Genomic DNA, 22,318 nt, shown 5'->3' with positions numbered 1-22,318 from the left:
GGTCTAAAACCCAGTCAAGCTAATCAGTAGAGACAGGTTGAACAAAAGATGAAAAATCAGCAAGAAGCAGGTGCTTTGCTGGCAAAAGATTAAAACATGCAGAGCTTGTAGAGATAGATGTCTAATAGTTAATGGAACAACTTGAGGGTTTTCTCAGAATTGTGCAGATACGGGACTTCAAGGTAAACTGAACAAGAGACAACTGACCTGAGGCGGACCTTGAAATCTCAAAGATGAGAACTGGGACCAGACAAGACAAGAAAGCTGAAACAAGAACTAATTAAAGGACTTTGATGAACAATAAGACCTGGGAACCGAGACTTGACTGGAAACTTACAAAGATTTTGGACTGGGATAATGCGTGGTAAAAAGGTATATAAGACTGAGAAACTTTTGGAGGGTTGCCATTCACTGTGGAGGTGGCCCAACTCTGAGTTGTTAATAAAGTAAACCTAGAGAAACCCATGACTTAAAATTCTTTAACAGCCATGATAAGGTGACAGGGTTTCTGCATTCACAACTGGTGCCAGAGTGGTTCTTCCTATGTAGTCGTTATTCTTGAATAGCACCTTTTTTTTTTTTTTTTTTCAATAAACATTCACATATTCACCATACATAGGAAAAGGGTGGGGAAAAAAGCTGAAAACGTGTATTTTACCCCTCGTATAGGTAAATAAAGTCCTAAATCCATCAGATCTGCCAAAACAGTCTTGTTAGTGGTAGCATGATCTTCACACAGAATCCTCACTACTCCTAGCATTAAAGAAACATGGAGATTAACCACAGAAAACAATTGAGCTGGGTGCTAAATACCTCATGTTTTGCATGCACAAACATTCCTGCAACTAGTAAGAATGTGAGAAATTAAGGGAAAGCTAGTGTAAATATGAGCAAACTCTGTAAGAAAGGATTTGAGTGAGAAAGATCTTCAATACTGATATAAAACTTCATCTCTACAAGTCAACTGCTCTTTCAAAGAATAGCATTTTGAAGGAAAGCTATTCAAAATGTTCTAGTGGAAAGAGAGTTCTTCACTGCTGCAGGGAGATGGCTAGCTCTAGCTGCCTCATGGGAATAGAGCATCAAACAGTCCTAGACACACACTAGCTTTCATTACAATGGAATAAAAAAAAAAAAAAAAAAAAAAGCAGTTCTCAGATTCCAGGTAGTGCTGTGAGCCTCTGCACTGCTAGCACTAGTAGTGACAACGCTGGAGATCTGGAAGACCAGCACACCGAAATCCATTTGCTTGGTTTGATTAAGCCCTTTTAGTGTGATCATGCTGATCACCTGCTGAGACTTTTGATAAAAAGCAGCAACAGACTGAGAAATGGGTTCTATCAAACAAATTCACACTGAATCAGCTCACTCCACTCTACACAACATTCAGTATAAACATGTTCACTCTCCATATCAGCAATTCAGAAAGTTTTAAAACATGAAAAACAATTTTAATGAGCCATTTGACATGCACAGTTCTTCCATATAAAGTCCTCTTTAGGTTATTACTTTTAAGATTTTACCTAGGTTAACTTCTATCCATAAAATTTTAAAGGTCTGCTAAAAAGTATCTAGCATGATTGTGCAATTCCAGTTTTTCCATCAGCAACTGTTTAACTGAGCAGAACCCATCCATAGAACAGACAGCCATCCAACAGGTACACCTAGTAAGAGCAGTATAGAGATACAGCCATGTCTGTAAATCCTGGCCGCAATCCCTGCCAACCTCAACCTGGACTTTTTCGGAAGGGTCTCACAAAGCTGTATGCGTTATAATTAATGGAATGACTTTTATTAATGACATCTGAAAATTAACTGTAAACCCTGAGGACCGTCAGATGGCATTCCAGAAAAGCACTGAGACTTTACTATTTTTATATGCTACTTACTTCGAAAGCATAAGCATGATGTTAACACCACACTAACGTACCAGAGTGTACTTACTCAAAGTTTCATGTTTCCCAGTCTCCAGCTGTGAAGTGACAGTGCTTTCAACTTGACCTAAACCTTTAAGTGATCCTTAGCACTGATTTGCGATTTCAGGTCAGAGTTCAGATTCTAATGCTGCCACAGTGAAATACATTTTAGTCATTTGGAAGTGGAAACTTACTGTCTGCTTGTGCCCTCTCTGCACTCTAAATGTAGACATCTTTTCTCCTGTTTCAAAAAGTTTCTCTAAAAGAAGTTCTTAAAAAAAAAAAAAAAAAAAGAAATAACTTAGGTAATTTAAAAAGCAGTATTATTAATCTAGAAAATTATATCTATAAACTAGACTGACTGTAAAACTATATATACCTTCCAGAAGATACCCTGCACGTAAGACTAAATCCCAAATATTGGAATAATTGTGTTGATTCCAGCTATTCGGTTCCATACATCTTGGTGTTCAAGTTCCCAGCCTAGTAGCTGTTACTCCTGACTACAACTAACCGAGAAGGGAAAAAAGGAGAGGTAATATTCCTGACCAATAATGTTCATTAAATGTGAAGATATCCCTAAAGCTTAATAAATTATGATCAAGGATAAATAGCTAAGTAGTCAATAGCTTTTGCAACAGCTGCAGGAGATAATGTGCAGTCACAATCTCTAAGGCTTAAACACATTAAAAGGTTTTCCAGTTCATAGGTTTTTATTCTAACCTCACTCCACTCTATCATCATTGGGAGAAAAAAAAGAACTACCAGCTCAACTATCCAGTGTTTAAATGATGAAGAAAATAAGGTGGTGTCACAGATGTTTCTGTAACACAGCTCTGCCTCACCATAGCAGCAAAGCTAGTCCCTAATTATTTCTGATTAAGCAGATTCTTTATACCTAGATATCCTAGTAACTGACTGATGATAAAAACTTCAGTGTTCAGTGCAACTCAGACTTGTGCTGTGGACATGCATACAGCATAACCATTCGCTAAAAGGAAATGGTCCCAAAAGGAGTAGCTGAGGAAACAGAGTTTGCTATGACAAACATCCACAGCCATTTGCCTTCTCTTCCTTTAGAAGTCATCATTTGTTAGTGTTTTTAATTTGGTGAGGGCAGAAAAGCTCAACCACACCAAACATTTTCTCTTTCTTGAAGACAAAGTTTTATTGTTGAAAGTGTTAACTCAGCTCTCCAATAGGTTTCCACTTTCCCCATATTGCAGTATTCCCCAAAGAACAGCCTTAGTACAAATAATCAACAACTCCAGCTCTCTTGACTCAGGGGAGCTGTGACAATTTACACCTACTCAAGACCTGCCTCCCCATGTTTCCATGTTGAGACTGACATAAGATAGCTGCTCTGACACACAGCATCACTAACTGTTCAGAAGAGAGCACCAACAACACAAAGCAGTTCATCTGCTTTTAAGTGGGAGTTTAAACCTTTTGGATAGACTGAACCTCACATGTAGATGGCAAGAATTAAATTCTTATTTGAGAATTAAGTAACACATGAAATGGATCTGAGATGTTCTTAGAACACCAGGAGTATCATAAAATGGCAGTTTTCCCATTTTTTGCACTCTTCTCTAAGCAGCGCCTAATTTGCACACGAGGACCATTTGTTAGGTTCACCATTCTTCTTGCTTTCTTCAGCTCCCCACAAATTAATACAAATCTTGTCTTTAAGGTAAGGACTGTACTGGACATTCCATCTCATGGAGTGACCAATCCTCCTTTGAGCAAACAGGTTTGAAGAAAATGGGAGCAGATGAAACATAAATCCAGTTTGTCTTCAGTGCAAAGCCACTGATTTTCACCATTCATTTTAATTAAGGCTTCACCAAAAAGAAATATATAGTACCATCTTTAATAGCTGAAAATTAGCACACTCCTTTCAGAACAAATGGTCCAGGAGTGACTTTTGTGTCTCTACCATCAATTGTCTTCCTGAACAAAGTAGTATCTCACTGGCGGCCCTGGCAAGTCTTCCTCTCCATCAGTCTCTGGAGCAAACGATACTGTCAAATCCACATACTTCTTATCAGCTGATGGTTTCACAAGCTTTTGCATCCTACAAGGAAATGAAGAACAGTTTGTTAACATACCAGAAGGAGGATTGGCAGTGGGAATTCAGGGCCAGACTAGGATGAATTTCACTGCCAGCAATGAAGCCCAACATACTAGAAACCAGATTAAAACGGAGAATAAGCCGCCTTTTAATTTTGACACAAAAGCTGTTTCTCCACCTGAGGTACAGCAAATGGTATCCCATTTTCTTGATAGACTTAGCCTGTTAGTGAGCTATTATATTGTTCGCTAACAAGTGCTCAGTACAAAAGAAAAGAGAAAATGGCCAGTTTTGGATGGGATTCCTCACCAACGTAACTTCTCTTTGGCGTCCTACTGAGCCACAACGCAAAGTTAGCGTTCTGTGCAGGATTTTGGTCAATGAGGAGGAGTAAGTTCTCGGTCTTCCAATAAGGGCTGGTTTTAATACATTATTAGGGAGAACCACTCCAGTGCACACACTAGATACACAGTTCTGACGGAAAGTAACTCTGTTGGAGTTAAGACTTGTTAAGTCCTTGAATTTTGAAGGCAAATAGCAACGAGGGGGGAAAACAGCCAGGATTTGGGACTTCTTCCTTCATGACCACAGTGTGAGTTTAAAGTAGGTAAGCATGTCACGTCTTAGTGCAACTTCCCCCCTTTGCCCTCTGCAGTCTCAAAAGCTACAGCTATTGCTTGGAAGTTGCACAATAAAATACTGAAGTAGAAGGTCAATCAACCTCACTTTCATTACGTATCTCTGGATGTCTCAAAATTATTTTCTTGCCAGCTCAGAACACTAGTTCCTGAGGCCAGCTCAACTGCTAGGAGGCTGGGGGAATACAGTAACTCATTTCTATTCCTCACAGGTCACTTAAAGGAGGATTTCCCTTCTGGCTATGCTTTAGCATGCAGGTAAAAAAGCTGCTTTCTCCAAAGTACTTGTTCCCTTGCAAGAACACAAAGCATTAGCCTCTTCTCAGGAGAGGTACTGAGGTCATATCCATTTGCATGAGGAAGCCTCAAGCTACAGAGCAAGGCAGATAACTATGTCTCTAAAAATTGCTTTTAAGGAGTATGCTACCAGTCAATGCTGTAATTCTGAAATTAAGACAGAGTCTTGCAATGCTTGTCATATTAAAGCAAGAGAAAGATTTTAAACACCTTAAGAAAAAACAAACACACAAGCAAGACCAGAGTTTGCTGTGCAAATATCTTATAAAGCTTTTGGGACTGTTTGTAACAGAACCCCAAGTTGCTGTAACTACATGGAAAGCTTGAACTGAATCTCAGGGTAGTAAGAAATCCTGATATTCACAAGAAGGCAGCTTCACACCATGCCTTTGACTTCATTACAGATCCCACTCATTCAAAATTATTTATAGAGCTGTAGGAAAAGGAATATAAACAACTACTTTTGAGATAGGCTGTAAATTCACATCTTCGTATGCCAGGCTCTCTAAAGCCAGTACCATCTTAGAAGCTCTTCTCTCCCTGGAAGTTTGAAGTAGCTTGCCCATAACATACTCTACTTTGCCGGACATTACCTACTGGCAGACCTTTGAAACAGTACTGATCAATGCATCTACTTGATGCAGCAAAGCCTGTGAGCACTGGCCAGCATACACTTCACAGGAGCTGTGAGGAACAAATTTTGAGCTAAAGAAGTTCAATCAACAGACAAGAACTACACCTGGGTGAGATCTGGCTGTCACTTTGCAAAGGCCTATCAGTCAAAAAACAATGCCCTACCCTCACACCCTCCCAAACTTCTGGTGTGTTACACCCCAGTTTCCTGTCAGTGAGTAGCACTGCAAAGCCTTGTGAATGCCTTCATTTTTAAAAAGGGCTAAAGTGAGCTAGAATCTCAAGGAATTACTATGAACTGAACAGACTTCCAGAAATCTCAATCTGCAACTGATACATTAACTCCTTCCCAAATAAGTGTTCTCATTCCTTCAAAGCTAAGTTGCTAAATATCACCATTAGTTTTAAGCCAGTTTAAAAAAAGTTTGATTGGTCTTGTTATGCTTGAACCAAGGTACTTTCCCAAAAAAAAAAACTTGCTGTCAGACTTCTTTGGGTTTCTCACTCTGGCATTCATCAGCTGGAGTAGCATTTTGCAAGTCTCCTGTCCTCACCACAGAAGTGAATTCACTTTCTCTTTTTTATTTTTTTCCCAAACGGAAGAAATTACCTTTTTTCTTTCCCAAATATTAATGACTAGCAACCACTTTGATAGAAAACATTGCTGTCAGATACACATCCTTATGATACAACCAGTGAACATAATTTGTACGTGCAGTGGCACCCCTCAATCCATTTTCCAGTTATACTTACGTCAGCTTTAATCTTTTAATATGACCTGGCATCACAGGAACATACAGCATTTTGACTCCCTGTACAACCATAGTTGGTTCAATTCCATATTTCTCCTGGAATTCACAAATTAAAAATTATTAAAGGACTAGGACAGCTACACAAACCAGCAGATACTACTACTGCTAATGCTACAACTAATTATTCAAAACCATAGGGTCCCAACCAGAAAACTTGCTAATGCATGGACGTTGACAGAAGTTTCATTAAGATACATTTGAGCCAATCGAATTAACAAAGAATTTGAAAATAGGCTTGGATGCGTTTACTTAAAGACATTCCCATTGACATTAATTCTTTCTAGAATTACTCTGGTTTGAACAATAACTTGATAAAAGAAAAAAAACCAAACAAAAAAAAACCCCAAACCAACAACCCCAAACAAGAAAACCCTTTCCTCTCATCTTGTATTAGCTCAGTAGATAACTTACTCTGACCGCATTTATGAAGTCCAACAGAGTAAAATCCTCTTTGCCATAAATTGTCCACCTGTCCCAGATTGTAAATGATATCCCATTTCTGTTTTAAAAGGAGAAAAATTGGTTGTTACTTTAGAATGTAAACTCAGGCACTTCCTTTAAACATGTATTGAAGAACTGCTGTCTTCTAGCGACTCGCCGTTTTATCTTGAGCAAAAATCTCTTCCCTCTCTACTGCCATTTCTCCAGCCCTTTGACCTGGCTAAAGCACAAGACACAGTAAGAACTCTGAGTAAACATGGTATCTGGCAATGAACTTACTGAGTTTTCAGACCTACTGTATTGCGTTTGTGTGGCAAGGTTTTGGTAGCAGGGGGGCTACAGGGGTGGCTTTTGTGAGAAGCTGCTAGAAGCTTCCCTATGTCCCATGGAGCCAATACCAGCCAGCTCCAAGACAGACCCACTGCTGGCCAAGGCCAAGCCCATCAGCAATAGTGGTAGTGCCTTTGTGATAACATATTTAAGAAAGGGAAAAAAAAAAAAAAAGTTGCGACGGGCACAGAAACTGCAGCCGGGAGAAAGGAGTGAGAACATGTAAGAGCAACAACCCTGCAGACCCCAAGGTCAGTGAAGAAGGAGGGGGAGGAGGTGCTCCAGGCACCGGAGCAGAGATTCCCCTGCAGCCCATGGGGAAGACCATGGTGAGGCAGGCTGTCCCCCTGCAGCCCATGGAGGTCCACAGTGGAGCAGATATCCACCTGCAGCCCAGGGAGGACCCCACGCCGGAGCAGGTGGGTGCCCAAAGGAGGCTGTGACCCCGTGGGAAGCCCACGCTGGAGCAGGCTCCTGGCAGGACCTGCAGACCTGTGGAGAGAGAAGCCCACAGTGGAGCAGGTTTTCTGGCAAGACTTGTGACGCCACGGGGGACCCATGCTGGAGCAGTCTGCTACTGAAGGACTGCAGGCTGTGGAAGGGACCCACACTGGAACAGTTCGTGAAGAACTGCAGCCCGTGGGAAGGACCGATGTTGGAGAACTGTCTCCTGTGGGAGGAACCCCACGCTGGAGCAGGGGAAGAGTGAGGAGTCCTGCCCCTGAGGAGGAAGGAGCGGCAGAGACAAGGTGTGGTGAACTGACCCCAACCCCCATCCCCTGTCCCCCTGTGCTGCTGGGGGGGTGTAGGTAGGGACCTCAGGAGTGAAGCTGTGCCTGGGAAGGAGGGAGGGGTGGAGGGAAGGTGTTTTAAGATTTGGTTTTATTTCTCATTACCCTGCTCTGGTTGATTAGCAATAAATTAAGTTAATTTTCCCTAAGTCAAGTCTGTTTTGCCTGTGATGGTAATTGGTTGAATGATCTCTCCCTGTCCTTATCTTGACCCACGAGCCCTTTGTTATATTTTCTCTCCCCTGTCCAGCTGAGGTGGGGAGTGATAGAGCAGCTTTGGTGGGCACCCAGCCTCCAGCCAGGGTCAACTCACCACAGTCTTTCTTGGTGCTGAAACCTGGGAACGTGAGGAATTCGAGAAAAGGATAGTAATTGAGAGAGGTAACGGGCAAAACACGGACTAAACACAGCTAGAGAGTGGAGAGCTGCATGACTGTGGGGAATTTATGTTGTTGTAATTGTGGTGAAGGGATGAGGGGTGGATTGTGCGTAAATTGTCCACTTTCTGTCAGTGTTGTGATGATGTTATTTTGATTTTGGTGTGGAGAATTATTTTTTGTTGATGTGAGTGAAGTTTGTGCAAACTGTGAAGATTGTGTGATGAATGTACATTTTAATGATAATTATTAACTATGTGATGCACAGAGGCAAGGGGTGGAAGACCCTACTGAAAAACAGCTCTTGTATTGACTAAGATGCAGAAGTGTGTCCAGTCTGTGCAGACAGGATGTTTATTAATAACCATGCCGCACATCTAACTCATCTAGATTTTTACAGACTCGCTAGCAACAGCTTCCACTGAAAACAAAACTAAGCCCTTAAAACCACTATTTTTAAAATTAGGACAGAAGGGTGTCTGTCTGTGTGCTGTATTTTCCAAACAGGAAGTTCTTGAGCAATGCATTATGGGACACCCTTGGCAGTACTAAGAATATCACTTACACCTTTAGCAGTATGTACTAAATGGATAATAGAAGTTTGATAGCAAGCACTAAGTGATTCATGATTTTCCAAGTTTAAAGAAAACAAAAAAATAACCTTGAATATCTATAACATTTAACTGGAATATGACCATGAACTGTGGTTCCATCATAGTTCTGCTATGCAAGACATAAGGCCTTCATCTGGTTATCTGGATTTAATAACTGTACAAACTTTACACTTGTAATGGCTCACCAAGTTCTAAGCATCAATTACCACATTTCCAAATACCGCCCTTCTGCCATTTGTCCCTCCTACCTGATTTCCGTTCTTCTTACTTCAGCAGTTTCTGTAAAGACCATTATGGGAATGGCTAGGTTCAGAAAACAGTTCTTGTATGCATCAGCTGGGTAGCCACCCACAACTTTGATAAGTTCCAGTGCAACCTGCAGTAAATAAGAATCCCATACTTCCATAAGACCTGTGTTATCAACACTGGTTTAGTTAAGAGGCCAGCAACTACAGACTTAAGTTGTTAATGAGATCAGCCTTTGTCCAACTGGCAGAGTAAATCACATCTGGAAATGCAACCCAATATGCCACAGAAATAAATTCTGTTGCTGCTAATGGAAATATTTAAAATGTTCAAAAGTGTTCCTAATGTAAGGCTCTTCCAAAATTGTTTAATTCAAGACACCTCCACAAAGCATGCAGTTCTGTTGCAGTGCACGGATGTGAATTACTACAGAACAGATCCTTTCCACTCTTGGCCGTGGCACTCTGATGGAAGTTAGTATTAACTGCAGAAAACAAACCAAAATGCTGATCTCCAACTCCTCTTTCTGGCCAGCAAATTAGAAATAAAAGCACCAAGGGCTTACCACAACTAGAACCAAGAGTGACCTTTCGTATTGGTACATGAGAAAAAAAGATTATTAAGTTTGAAAGAAACCCATTTATTTAATGAGGCTCTGTCAGGGTAGCGTTAATCAATATCTAGACAACAGTGGTTTTAGGCAAGGAAAAGTAAGTGAAAGAAATATACATTTTAAGCATTTTAAAAAGCATACTCACCAGCCCTGATACTGCAGCAGTAGCTGTTGCAATTGCAGGAATAATCTTTCCAGCAATGCGCTTTGTTTTGAACCGATCTGCTGGTTCAATGTTGTACATCTTGGCTCGCAAGTTTGATGCTGCTGTTATGAAATCTATATGCCCATTACTATCGTCATCTTTTTCAAAGGAGATGGGCTTCATTTGCAAGTCATCTGCTTATGGAAAAAAAAAAAGGGGGGGGGGAAGCAAAAATTATTATTAGAAAACTGAAGATACCCTAAACATAAGTTATAGTGAACTAGAACCTTAACAAATTAAAAATTTCACATTCTGGAGCTTGGTGCCTTACTTACAACTTGCTTTCCCATGCTAGAAGCGAAATGCCCCTATCAATACCAGTTGTTAAAAGTGAGTAATGAAATAAATATCAGCAGAGCTCTGTAATTTCATTTTCCTTGCAACACCAGGAATAGATTGTGACAGTCCTATGGACATTTCTTATACACCCCACCTCGCTATAGCTCCATCATGTGAGAATTCCCTCTTTAAGATTAATCTGTAACCATTTCACTATGGACTCAGTAGCATGGGAGACAGAGGTTAGGGTTTTCTCCCCTGTGCTTACAGGCTAAAAAATGCATGCATGTAGCTGTTATCCAATGACCTCTTCATGTGGCCAGGCACAAAAATGGGATCCGAGCATCCTCATTTTAACATATCTAGAAGATGCTGAAGAAGACTCTTAACAGCCTTCACAATTTAGGGTAATTTCAGATTGATTCCTGTAAGTAGTAACTCTCAACCTTCTCATACAAGCATCACTTTAAGTCCATCTGGGATCTAGCCAGCACCCCTTCCCTCCTTAGAGTTCAATTCCCTGCTGCCTGCTCGCTGTCATCAGGGTTGTACTTACATGCAAGTATAGCAGAGAAACCTAAAACTTGCAGCAATCTCAGAGATACAGAAGCATAGGGTAACGTCACGCAATAAGGACAGTTATCTGCATGGCACGTCAGAAAGCTCTGGATATCAGCGATCTGCTTCTTGCAGAATTACAGAACTGCTTTATCCAAAGACCTGAATGTCACACTACTGGCAGTGCACCTGCAAGATGTTACTAAGCTATGAAGCTAGCTTGCACTACTCACTTTCCAGAGCTTCATTGGATACTATAGACTTCTCCAGCTGGAAAATAGCATTTCTTTCATCCTCACTGCTGACTGGAATATGATCTGGTTTTCTTGCAGTTTCGTCAGTCTGTACAACCTGCAAGTGTGTACAGTGCTTGAGTAATAAAATACATGAACTTTGTACAGCGCAAGCGTGAAGTGTACTAGATTTCCTGTCTTCCCTGCAGTCTTTCCTCCCCAGTTCAAGAGAGACAGACTCACTGCAGCAAGTCCAGTCAAGGGCCACAAAGATCATTAAAGGACTGGAGCATCTCTTATACGAGGTGAAGCTGAAAGAGCTGGGATGGTTCAGCCTGCAGAAGAGAATGCTCAGTGGGATCTTATCAATGTGAATAAATATCTGATGGGGGGGAAGTACAGAAGGCAGAGCCAGACTCTTTTCACTGGTGCTCAGTGACAGGACAAGGGGCTATGGGCACAAATTGAAGTGCATAGAATTCCATAAGGAACATGTGAAAATACTTTAAAGAAAAAAAACCAAAAAAACCCAACCAAAACTGTGAAGATGGTTGAACACTGGCATAGGTAGAGAGGCTGTGGAGCCTCCATCTTCAGACATATTCAAAACCCAATGGGACACAGTCCTTAACAACCTGCTCTAGCTGCCCCTGCTTGAGCAAGGGGATTGGACTAGGCAGTCTCCAGAGGTCCCTTCCAAGCTCAACCATTCTATGATTCCAAGTCAAAATACTGGTTTTGCCTCATAAGGCAAGCATTCATGAGACAAGTGTTAACACTGGGCAAGAAAATATGAAAACACCCTGGAATATTTGCTAATTTTAAATGATGACAAATGCTAGCCACTGCACAATAACACTTAAGCTGTTTTGAAGTTCACACTTCAAAAATAAACATAAAAGTAATGACACTTCCTTTATATTACCTAGAAAGAAGTAACAAACAGACGCTAGTCTTGGATTGCTTTAAAGTTGCTTGTAAGTAAAATTTTACTATTTTTATTAAAATAGTATAGGCTTATATAAACTTTAAAAAGCTTGCAGACTTGCAATCACACTCATGCATGGAAAACAGTGCTAGAACAAATCATTTGCAAAAGGCAAAAAACCCCCACGTCTTGCATTTAGCATCTGGTACCTAGATAGCTTAGCTGTATCAAGTTAAAGCAGTCCTGTATGACACACTCTTGTTTCCCCAAAACACATTTTAATTTGTGTTTATTTCTCATCAACATCAATGCAAGAAGTAGTTGGAGATGTGGGATAGTGCTTGTGGATTTTTTTTTCCTTTAAACTAAATATCACACTTACTTTGTTTGAAGGTCTGAACTCTGGTACCTTCACAGCTGAAATAATCTTCAGAACAGTTTCCTCTGACAAATCCTATTATGGTTTTGAAGAAAAATAATTTACATTCGCATCAACTCAAAAAGGCCCCCACAAAAAGACTGTACGTCCAGCAGCATTTCAAAGAATACCAAAACATCCCACAAATATTCAATGATGTTTCAGTGAAACATCATCACTGAAACACCAAGTGACATTTCAGTTGCCACAGTGAACCAGAGTGGTGTGAAGTGCCTAGCTCTTGAAAACTGAACAGAACTGAAGTGTAAACATGACTTAGAGGAAGATCCAATTAGAAAAGAAAAAGGGTAACAAGAAAAACAAAGGATAAGCAACACAGAGGCTGTGAGTAGTAAAAAATAAAACTCCCAGACCATAGCTAAGACACTTAATTAAACAAATGCCTTAAAGAGATCTTCTTTCAGTTCAGTTATTATATTGCACAGGAAATAGGTCCATCAAAATAAGAATTCCTGAGTTCAGTGCTTACTGAAAATACCCAGTACACTGCTCATTTCTTCTCCAGGTTAGGGATTTAAATAAAGACGACTAAATGTAAGCCGTTGCTGAACAGCCAGTGCTGAAGGATAGACTACTTTCAGAATCACTTTAATCAGTTCCTGGAAAGAACTGGCAGCTGGACATCTGGCCAAAACTGAACATGTACATCCAAGTTATGCGATGGGAACACTGTTGCAGTATGGATTACCTTTTCTGTGAAAGGAACACAGTACACTGTTGCAAAGAGTTTTGCTGCGCTCACGATGAAACCATAGTGCCTGAAGAAAAGAGGAAGATAATAATTTTTGTTTGGTTGGTTTTTCTACTACAGTTGCCCAGAGGTTTGCAATTATATTCAAAGAAGTCTTGAAAACACACACAGAGAAACAGAATTTCCACCCTTCAGCGCACACAGTACAAAACAGATGACAGATTTTGAGGGACTCGGAAGTCCTCCCCGAAACTAAGCAAACTTTGATCAGAGAAGAGTTACTTAATGAAAACTTTATTACCTTAACTTCTGCAGTCAAGAAAACAACTACAAATGCTCACATGACATCAATATGACAATAAAAAGCTTCATCTCAGAAATACTTTGATATTTCCTATGATCTCAGTTTTCACCCAAACTCAAAATGGCAGTCCAGACAGTTTCTCAAAGCAGGTGTAGATATGCAGCAGATAAAGGCTTTTCAATCCTTCAACTACATCAGTTTTTTTAAATTATCTGTAATATCTAAGCCATCTAGATCAGACCCAAATTGTGATCAAGAAGAAAAGGGGTCTCTCCACTAGGTCATTTTAGGTAGTCAATTTAATTTGGCACATCCTGCATTTCACGATGTGGGCCAATGGGGGCAGGGGAGTACGACAGCAACAACTCAGTAATTTTGTAGTCACACAATAAATGAAATGGGTTGTTCTAAGCCATTTCACATTAAATGTTGTCAGAACTTCCCACAGCACCCTCCAATCCCATGTCAGTGAAAGTTAAATTACCTGCAGTGATAGTATGAGACAGCTCATCGAATCTGCCACAGCGTAAGACTATGCACTAGTACCTATCAAGTACCAGTCCAGCTTCTACTGCAACAAAGTCACTGCCTTGCACTTTCTGCTGTAGGGTGAGTTTTATAGGATGGTATAAAATATACCAGTGACAATACCATACTTACAAAGGATCATTAAATTCAAACTTCACTGGGAAAGGTGGCCTCTTTGGTGATTGCCAAAACAAACCTGGTAAGAAGAAATACTTAGGATGAAATCCTAAGGAATCAGGAACAGCAATGCATGGCGTATGCCATGAATTCACAACAGCATGAAGGGACATTTGTACTTACTTCCGTCTTTTAATCGTGTATCAAGAGGAAATGAATGAAGGAGCTGAAGAGCCTAGAGGAAAAGCCAGAGTAGCTTTAGTAATTTGTCATATACAGATTGACATGACCACAATAAATCAAGCCTTCTTTTTAGTAATTACGTGAAATCTTGATATAGCTTTTAAGACACTCCAATACATAGTTGAAGTAATTTAAAGAGTTAAGAAACTCTAAGACGCCCATACCAAGTTGGAGAGCTTTAAAACACAAGTACTACTAGACAGAGTGACTTGCCCATTCATTCACAGGACAAAGATGACAATGTCACCTGATCTGTCCAAAGTCCAAGCAAGACACTTAATCCAGTTAGTACAGAGTTCTCCCCATCCTGTTGTCACTTTAGGATTCCTGCATATCGATTCACAATTGGGAATGCAGTGTTTTCTCAATGTGACGACTACCACCATGGCTTCCATACACACATATATGGTATGTTTATCAATACACAACATCATGATCACGTCTTTCCTACAGAATTACACACACACACACACACACACGTTAAGCAACACCGTGGACCAGATTCTCAGACTAACTGACTCTTATTTCAGCCAACCTTTCTGTGACATCTTTGAGAAAATCAGGGATATGGAGATGAGTTCAGCAACAAAAGTTTAGTGGGGGAAACAAAGAGCCACTACCCTTTAGTAAAAGACATCTGACTAATGACTAGATTAGTCACTAATGATTAGACTAAGACTAATCCTGCTGCTCTGGAAAAACACAATACCTAATCAGCTGGAAAAATGCCAAGAAAATGGCATGGAGACTACTGAACAGAGCCACTAAGAGTGAGTTAATAAACCAGACTTAAAATTGTTACAGTAGAAAGAAGAAGGGATGCAGCATTTTTAAGTTTCAAGTACGCTTCATTATTTATGAAGAGATGGAAGTGAGTGCAAAGACTTGGACACCTACTTATAGGGCTACCAAGTTTTCTAAAATCCTCATCAGTCTAGCGCCACCTCTTTTCCAGGTCTTACCTACCTTATGACTAAAATACTTCTCAAATTTTACTCTTGCTAGTTCCACACATTGAGTCCAACTTCGGGGTCTTCTACTGAGTGTTTTAATAACATGAAAACAGCCTTCTAAGCTCTCCCCTGATTTTATTCTCTAAATAGAGAAGGAAATATGAAAATGTTAAAACAGACAAGATTCCTCCCAATCCAGTCAAACGGTAAATATGTTTTTAGTAAGTTATAGGCAAAAGGAAACAGAAGGTCATTTTGTGAAATATTGTCCTTTACGTGATCCTCTCCACTGGGTTTTTCCCCAGGTGCTGTGGTCTACTTGATTTATTTCCACCCAGCCCTATGGACCAAAGGCCATTGTAGACTCACAAGAAAAGATACTTAGCAACTGAGTCTAATTTATTATATAGTTGAATTCACTTGAAACTAAGCCCTCCCTTCATTTTTCCCAGCTGGCTGCACATCAGTGTGACATCTACTATATACTCACTAGCAGTGCCTCAGTATTTCTGGTATTTCTACAACATGCACAGCGCACCCACGAGCTAGAGAAGCAGCCCACGCATGAGACTTTGCCTCTTATAAACACACCAGAAATACTGTTCCCATGAAAGATCAGCTAATGACTTGGCCAAAGAAGTCTTCAAGTTTTCTGAATAAAGTCAGAAGATAATACAAATCTCACTGAACTTAAATATAAACAAAATCCGTAAAGCATTAGTTTAAACCCTGTATTTTACCCTGGCAACATTCCCCTACCTGTAAAACTTCTTCTGCAGATGGATAGGTTTGCCAGAATTTGTTAAACAATGAAGGCTTGTGAGAAAAGGAACTTTCAAACTAGAAAATAAAAAGAACAAATATGGCATTTTGCAAGAAGTATATCAGATCCCCCACCTTTCCAAATACACATTAAGTTATGCTGAATGCCAGTAAGCTTATTCCCTTACCTTATCTCTTGCCCACTGTATCGTATGCTCAATGGCAGCTGGGAAAGACTTCAAGGTGCAAAAAGGTATTTCTTCTTCTGGTGGATCTCGCTGTAATTAAGGAGAGTTGCACGTAAATGCGGGCCTATTAGAGTTTATTGCTAATAATAGCACCAAGAATTTCTAGACTATATAAGTTTAAAACTCCACTGTTATAAAATACAAGGTGGCTTATTTATGCTTAGAACAAAATTTGTTTTATGCACGCTAACATATCACTTCCTGTTTATAAAGAATAGGCTAAACTCAACCCTGGAAAGCAAAATTGAGCTCTGAAACACAAACAACGGAAGAAATTGCCAGCCAGCTTTTCCAAGACGTGCAGTTCACATTCACATACACTCCTAACATGAAATACACCCTTTCACTCAAGGCCAGAAAGACTTCTTTCTTTGTGGATCCTAGCCACACCGTTAGGATGCTCAAATTCCTGTCTCTGTGTCCACCATTTCAAGGTGTTCTCAACCAGCGAATTTCTACCTTGTAAAGGCAGATGCATTTCCCCCTTCCCCATTCATATGGAACTGTTATGTATGCTTGTAGAAATTGTCAGACTAATTCCTACTACAGAGGCTTGTGTTTCTCCTGCCTGCCTGTGGAGGTGATATTCACCAAGAACAGAATTAGCAGGCAGAAAGCAGTTCCAAGGAAGAAACCCACAAATACAAAACCAGTTTGCAATGCCATTGTGGGACTAGATTCTTATTTAGAAGGGAGTTTTCAAGGGAAAAAGAAGGAAGTCCGTCCCTTGGAAGTGCTTCAGAATTAGGACTTTTTCCAAAACTTGTGCTTCATGATTCATATGGTAGTTGCTTTTAATTATTGGCCCAGGTGCAGTCATCAGCTAGGTAGCAGACATGACATCTCCAGTCTGCTCAAATTTCATTCCCTGTGAGCTTTTCTTCTGAAACCAAGGAAGTAATTATTTCCTAACAGTACTCAAATAGGCCACTTATTTTAGACAGATACAGAAAGGAATAAAGAATCGGAAGGCATTATGGAACTAGCTACAGAAGGTAAGCAATGGTCTTAAAACACTTACATGACTATTATAGGACTCTGTCAGATGGGGCACAATAACTTCCGTGTGTCCTTTCGTTCCCATAGTTCCAGAGTCTATAAGAGGACGCAGGTTTGCTACACAACGACTGACATGGAAAGACACAGACTATCAGAATACAGTGTAACCACTACACTCTTGCCTTGCAGACATTACCAGAGTGTAACCAGAATTGACTCTAGGCACTTTCAGAAGAGCGGAAGGCTTACACCAAACTCAGGAAAAGAAGAGACTAAGTAAGAGGAGCTATTTCCATTTAGATCAGGATACCATAAACATGAGCCTACCTGGACTAGGAGCATTAGTAATTCTTTTTAAATGTAAACGTCCCTACTTATCAATTTAAATACATATTCTTATGCATAAATAATTCAAACTTAAGACTACCATAATATTCTCCCCCTCATCAGACCTTAACAGCTATTAATTTCCAAGAACTCACTCCAAGGTTCTCTGCCATGTGAACAGTAGCAGCCGCACAACTGCAGAGTTGGTTTCCACCATGAGTAAAAACCCCTTCCTCCCCCCAGGCAGCATCTCTATAAAAAAAGCAAGATAAATCTGAGCAATTTGCTGTCAGATCTTATAAGCGGCTGTAGATCAGGAAGATTAAGAATAGAAAAACAGAGTTCACATAAGAACGTGAAAAGCAGCCCTCAATTCCTTTCCATAACCTACCTATCAATGTATCTCCTTGCCTCAACATTGTCCAAAGCGGTCACAATCACATCTTGCTTGGTATAGAATTCATCACTGTAAATGTTCTCAGTGGCTGGACAAACTTTATTAATATACGAGTCAATCTTTAAGTAAGGATTGATGTTCAGAGTTGCTTCTGCGGCAGTATAGCTTTTTGGTTTCTGAAACATGTATCAACAATATTCAGATAAAGAACATCTGGGACACAGAAGTATCGATGACTTCATTTGCTGATCAGACAATTCACCGACAGAAATGTTAGCATGCAAAACATACAATAAAGGAAATTCTTTAATCATATACCTCCCTCACTAATAAATATCTTATTAATCTAGGTTTATTTTCAGTTTTATTTAAAGTAGTGCATCAGAGACCACAAGGCGTAAGTGCTTAAATGGTGCAGCAGAAGTGTATCGAGTAACTGAAACTGATGCCACGTGCTGCCTCTCATGCTCTCAAAATGCCATAAGAAAGGAGCAGTTCAAGACTGTCAAGAAGATAAACCCATTAGTTATTGTGACTGTGTCTATGCAGCATAGACACCAAACACCTGTGAATAATCATATTACTGCAAGGCCTTCCACACAAAGCCAATTTCAGAAACTAAACTGAAATAGAGTTCTTAACCTACCTGACACTTCTAGCTATACTACATTCAATTATCTAGGGATCAGCACTTAGAACAGAGGAACTCAAGACAGTGTGGCTTCTGAAAGCTTGCAGAGTTCACCTTCCATTTATCTATCCATCCAAAATGTAATCTGTTCACAGATTTGCTAGACATAAACAGGAGGCAGAAAATTCAGCTGCCGGGTTTTGGGCAGGGGAATCCCTTTTCCCCATTGCTGTCAAGATCTGAGCCACCTTTTTTACTTTGTGCTGTGTTTGCAAGTACAGGGATAGTCTCTCTGCTTCTAAGGAATTAACAGTTTCTGTATCATGCATTTACTGAATATACATCTGGATTTTTGCCAGGCTATTTACCAGCTTAATGAAGACTGAATTACCTCAGAAGATAGCAACTTTGGTCAAGTTCCATTAGCAGCAATGCTTCTATTGAAAACACTTTTACCAGTGCTGTCTATATTTTGTTGTTTCATTTTATTCTCCCTGAATTTCAATGGTACAATAAAGCATTTCTGGCATATTAACCCATGGCAGCTTCTTATGCAACACAGCATTCCTCATCCGATTCTCAACTTCGAGATATTTTGCTAGTCAAAGGCACCAATACAAATTAAGATCACACTAGCCAATGTTACTCAACTGATAATAGTGGTAAGTGGGACGCCAACATAGTTCTAGGTATTGTTTTAAAAGATACCGGATTTCCTTAAAGACTTTAAGTCTTTTGTGGACAGAAGTACATACACTCACAAGTTCAGCTCTCAGTGGGGACACAAGACAAGGAAACAGAACAGTAGTCCAGAAAGTTTGCTGAACAAGAAAGCCTACCTGTATGTGATGAGGTCGGAAAAGAAACTGCCTGTTCAGGTTGGATTTCTCTATCAAGTCTGGATCTGTAATTGTAACCTAAGTCAGAAGGGGCAAAAGCAACAGCTGAAGTTACAATTTAAGTGTAGCACTGAGCAATAATCTTGATAAAATCTCTACAGAAACTTGCCAAAACAAAGCACTCTTGTTGGCATCCACTGTAGCTAACAGCTCTGCCTATACTGACTGATTAAATTTTGTTTTAAAATCAAAATACAGCAAGACTGCTCTAAGTGTGTTCTGCTTCTAATTGCACACTACTTCCATGCTATGCTGAGGCCATTTTACCTTCTGTGCAGACATCAACCTGAAATAAGGCTTAGACTTTCAACATTTTAAAGTAGACTAATTATTTAATTATTTCTTGTCACATTACTTTTTAATAAGCAAAGCAAGGTTAACAGGTGACTTACCAATCCTCTGTCTTGCCCAGTACCGACACCGAGAAGTGCAAAGTTTTTTAGCATTTCACAGCCTATAGCTCCACAGCCAACCTAAAGAAAATGACATTTTTAAAGTCAGAAACCTAAGTGAAAACCACAAAGACAAGTATAATAGACAAGTCCCATTACAATTTTGGACCATTTATTCTGCAGTGGCACATGTCATCAGGGCTGCTCTCATTATTTTGAAGACAGTGGATGTTAGCTGTATCGACAAAGCACTTGCAAAAAGTGTGTCAGTCATACTCACCAAGAAAACATTCAAATCATGCAGCTTCTGGCACAGAGAGTCTCCAATACAAGCCCTCAGGGCATCATACCTATCTCCCCTATGCAGGCACCGGGGACAAAAACAGAAGACTAGTAAGTTGCCATTTATCATGGTAATATCATTGATGCCAAACTGCACTTTGACATGAACAAAGAAAATCAGACCAAGTCCCCTATAATTCCTATTCCTCCCATGTTCAAATAGGACACACATTCTCAACCCCAATACTGTCCCTCCAGCAAACAGCACTGAACTAACTTTAAAAGACATCTTCCGTCCCTGCTTGAGACTCAGATGTGAACAGTACATAAAACAGCAGATTGTAGTTATATTTACCGTGGGAGAAATTCTTCACGGCCCATCTTTTCTAGAGGTGTTACAATGTCTAACATATCTATATATAGCTGTAAAAAAAAAAAAAAAAAAAAAAAAAAAAAAAAAAAAAAAAAAAAAAAAACCAAGAAAAACCTGTGAAAAACATTCATGTTATTTTCGTTTAAAAAACAAAGTAAATATTTTCTATGTACAACAGAGTGTAGAAATTTAGGAGCACTAAGTTTTTACTGTCAGTGGAACACTATACAGCATTCAGTTCCCTACAGTTCACTTCTCAATTTTAGTGGACAGGAAAAAGCACCTGGACACAGAGGGATAAAAGCTCACTGAAACATGACCCGCAAGCTTTTGACTTCTGACAGCCACGTTACCCCTCCAAATTAGACTGTGAAGTTTTTAAATCTAACTTTATTCTGACACTTAATCCTAAGAGTCTGAAAGCACTGCTCTAATGTACAGTAGCTTAAGCTGGCATCTGGACTATACCACACCTTTGTGGCCATGCACTCCTTGCTTGTGGGAAAAAAGAATATAATGTCTGAACCCCAAATACAAAAATTTTAACTAAAACTGGCTGCACTTTTATTGTACACATAAAAACATTATATTTTTTCCTTAATTCAGTCTCAAGTTTTGTTCCCCCTCCCCCCGTTACAGAACTTGTTCATGCTATTTTGATCATACAGTACTTACACACAACCATACATTCATAAGATCACTGTCAAAATAAGAATCCAAAAACAAAGACAGCCTTACCCACTGCTGCAATGGAGAAAATTTTCCTGTTACTGCTTTCAAGACTTCCTGGCTAGCAACACCACCCACTGCTGCAGCCAGAGGAGCTAGAAATCCCTGAGCAGTCCTAGATAGCCATTTCACTACATCTCCATTCACCTGAGGCTGAAAAATAAGACATAGTAACAACAGATTTATCCCTTCAATCGAGTCAGTCAGCACTTGACAGTTTCATAAATTATTGTTCTTCAGTAAAAAGACAGACAAATTATTTCACTGACTAGCAAAAGGGTTTCAAGTGAAGACAGATCCACTGTATACCCAGTACTTCTAATATGCATTTATCCAAAAACTGGATTCACATAGCCACAGGATTCAGCCTTCATGTCAGGCGAACATTCAGTTAAACCTGTGCTGAAACACCATTCTGTTTCCTCGCATGGCCTTCAGAAAGCCAGCTGATCCATCTAAAGATGGATACAAAGACCAGAACAAAGACCAACAACTAAAGCATGACCTTTAGGCAAGTAAATGAGTACATCAAATATTACTTATAATGATGATGATTCCTCACTTACTTTGTTTTCCAGTGTTTCACTTACAGACATGGCTATTTTCAGCATTTCCTCAGCATCTTGAAGACATCTAGACACCAGGGTAGAAACAATAATGAACACTTAAACATTCCAGAGTCCTTCTAGAAACACAATCAACGGAGAAAAAAGCACTGGATACAGTAGGAAGAGTTTGGAAATTTATATTGGCTTTAACAGTGAGCATTAAAGATGCACTTCTAGGTGTTACAATTAGGTGAAGAACCCGAGTCTCAGTGGAGAAGCCCATGTGCAAGTCCAGTCTTAAGATTTATACTTTGTAAGTACTTGTCTTGTTTAACTCAAAATTATGCACATCAAGAACTACAGCTGAAAAAAAAAATACTGAAAATTAAAAACAAACCTTCAGGCCTTTTTTTTTTGTTTTTTTAAAATACGTAAGCTACAGGATAATTTAGGAATCACTGAAACAACTTT

The 22,318-nt window shown here is 39.7% G+C and overlaps 1 protein-coding gene across 2 annotated transcripts in view; it reads right to left on the bottom strand.

The window, feature by feature from the left end:
* Window positions 1-3,773: 3,773 nt before the first annotated feature.
* UBA6 (ubiquitin like modifier activating enzyme 6) overlaps window positions 3,774-22,318 on the bottom strand; it is a 33,533-nt gene continuing 14,988 nt past the window's right edge. For both annotated transcript variants that reach the window (XM_030013271.2, XM_030013280.2), the window contains exons 14-34: window positions 21,866-21,932; window positions 21,309-21,452; window positions 20,553-20,620; window positions 20,196-20,274; window positions 19,916-19,996; window positions 19,464-19,541; window positions 17,988-18,169; window positions 17,292-17,397; window positions 16,211-16,300; window positions 16,020-16,100; window positions 15,274-15,402; window positions 14,248-14,299; window positions 14,080-14,143; window positions 13,113-13,182; window positions 12,368-12,439; window positions 11,058-11,175; window positions 9,928-10,121; window positions 9,172-9,299; window positions 6,782-6,869; window positions 6,312-6,406; window positions 3,774-3,993 (exon numbers count right to left, since the gene is read on the bottom strand). In XM_030013271.2, coding sequence (XP_029869131.1) covers window positions 3,858-3,993; window positions 6,312-6,406; window positions 6,782-6,869; window positions 9,172-9,299; window positions 9,928-10,121; window positions 11,058-11,175; window positions 12,368-12,439; window positions 13,113-13,182; window positions 14,080-14,143; window positions 14,248-14,299; window positions 15,274-15,402; window positions 16,020-16,100; window positions 16,211-16,300; window positions 17,292-17,397; window positions 17,988-18,169; window positions 19,464-19,541; window positions 19,916-19,996; window positions 20,196-20,274; window positions 20,553-20,620; window positions 21,309-21,452; window positions 21,866-21,932 — 2,122 coding nt within the window. In that variant the 3' untranslated portion in view covers window positions 3,774-3,857. The remainder of the gene's footprint in view (window positions 3,994-6,311; window positions 6,407-6,781; window positions 6,870-9,171; window positions 9,300-9,927; window positions 10,122-11,057; window positions 11,176-12,367; window positions 12,440-13,112; window positions 13,183-14,079; window positions 14,144-14,247; window positions 14,300-15,273; window positions 15,403-16,019; window positions 16,101-16,210; window positions 16,301-17,291; window positions 17,398-17,987; window positions 18,170-19,463; window positions 19,542-19,915; window positions 19,997-20,195; window positions 20,275-20,552; window positions 20,621-21,308; window positions 21,453-21,865; window positions 21,933-22,318) is intronic.

The sequence above is a fragment of the Aquila chrysaetos genome, chromosome 1 (genome assembly GCF_900496995.4).
Source record: "Aquila chrysaetos chrysaetos chromosome 1, bAquChr1.4, whole genome shotgun sequence".
Lineage (NCBI taxonomy): Eukaryota > Metazoa > Chordata > Aves > Accipitriformes > Accipitridae > Aquila > Aquila chrysaetos.
This window is presented reverse-complemented; position numbering and strand designations above follow the sequence as displayed.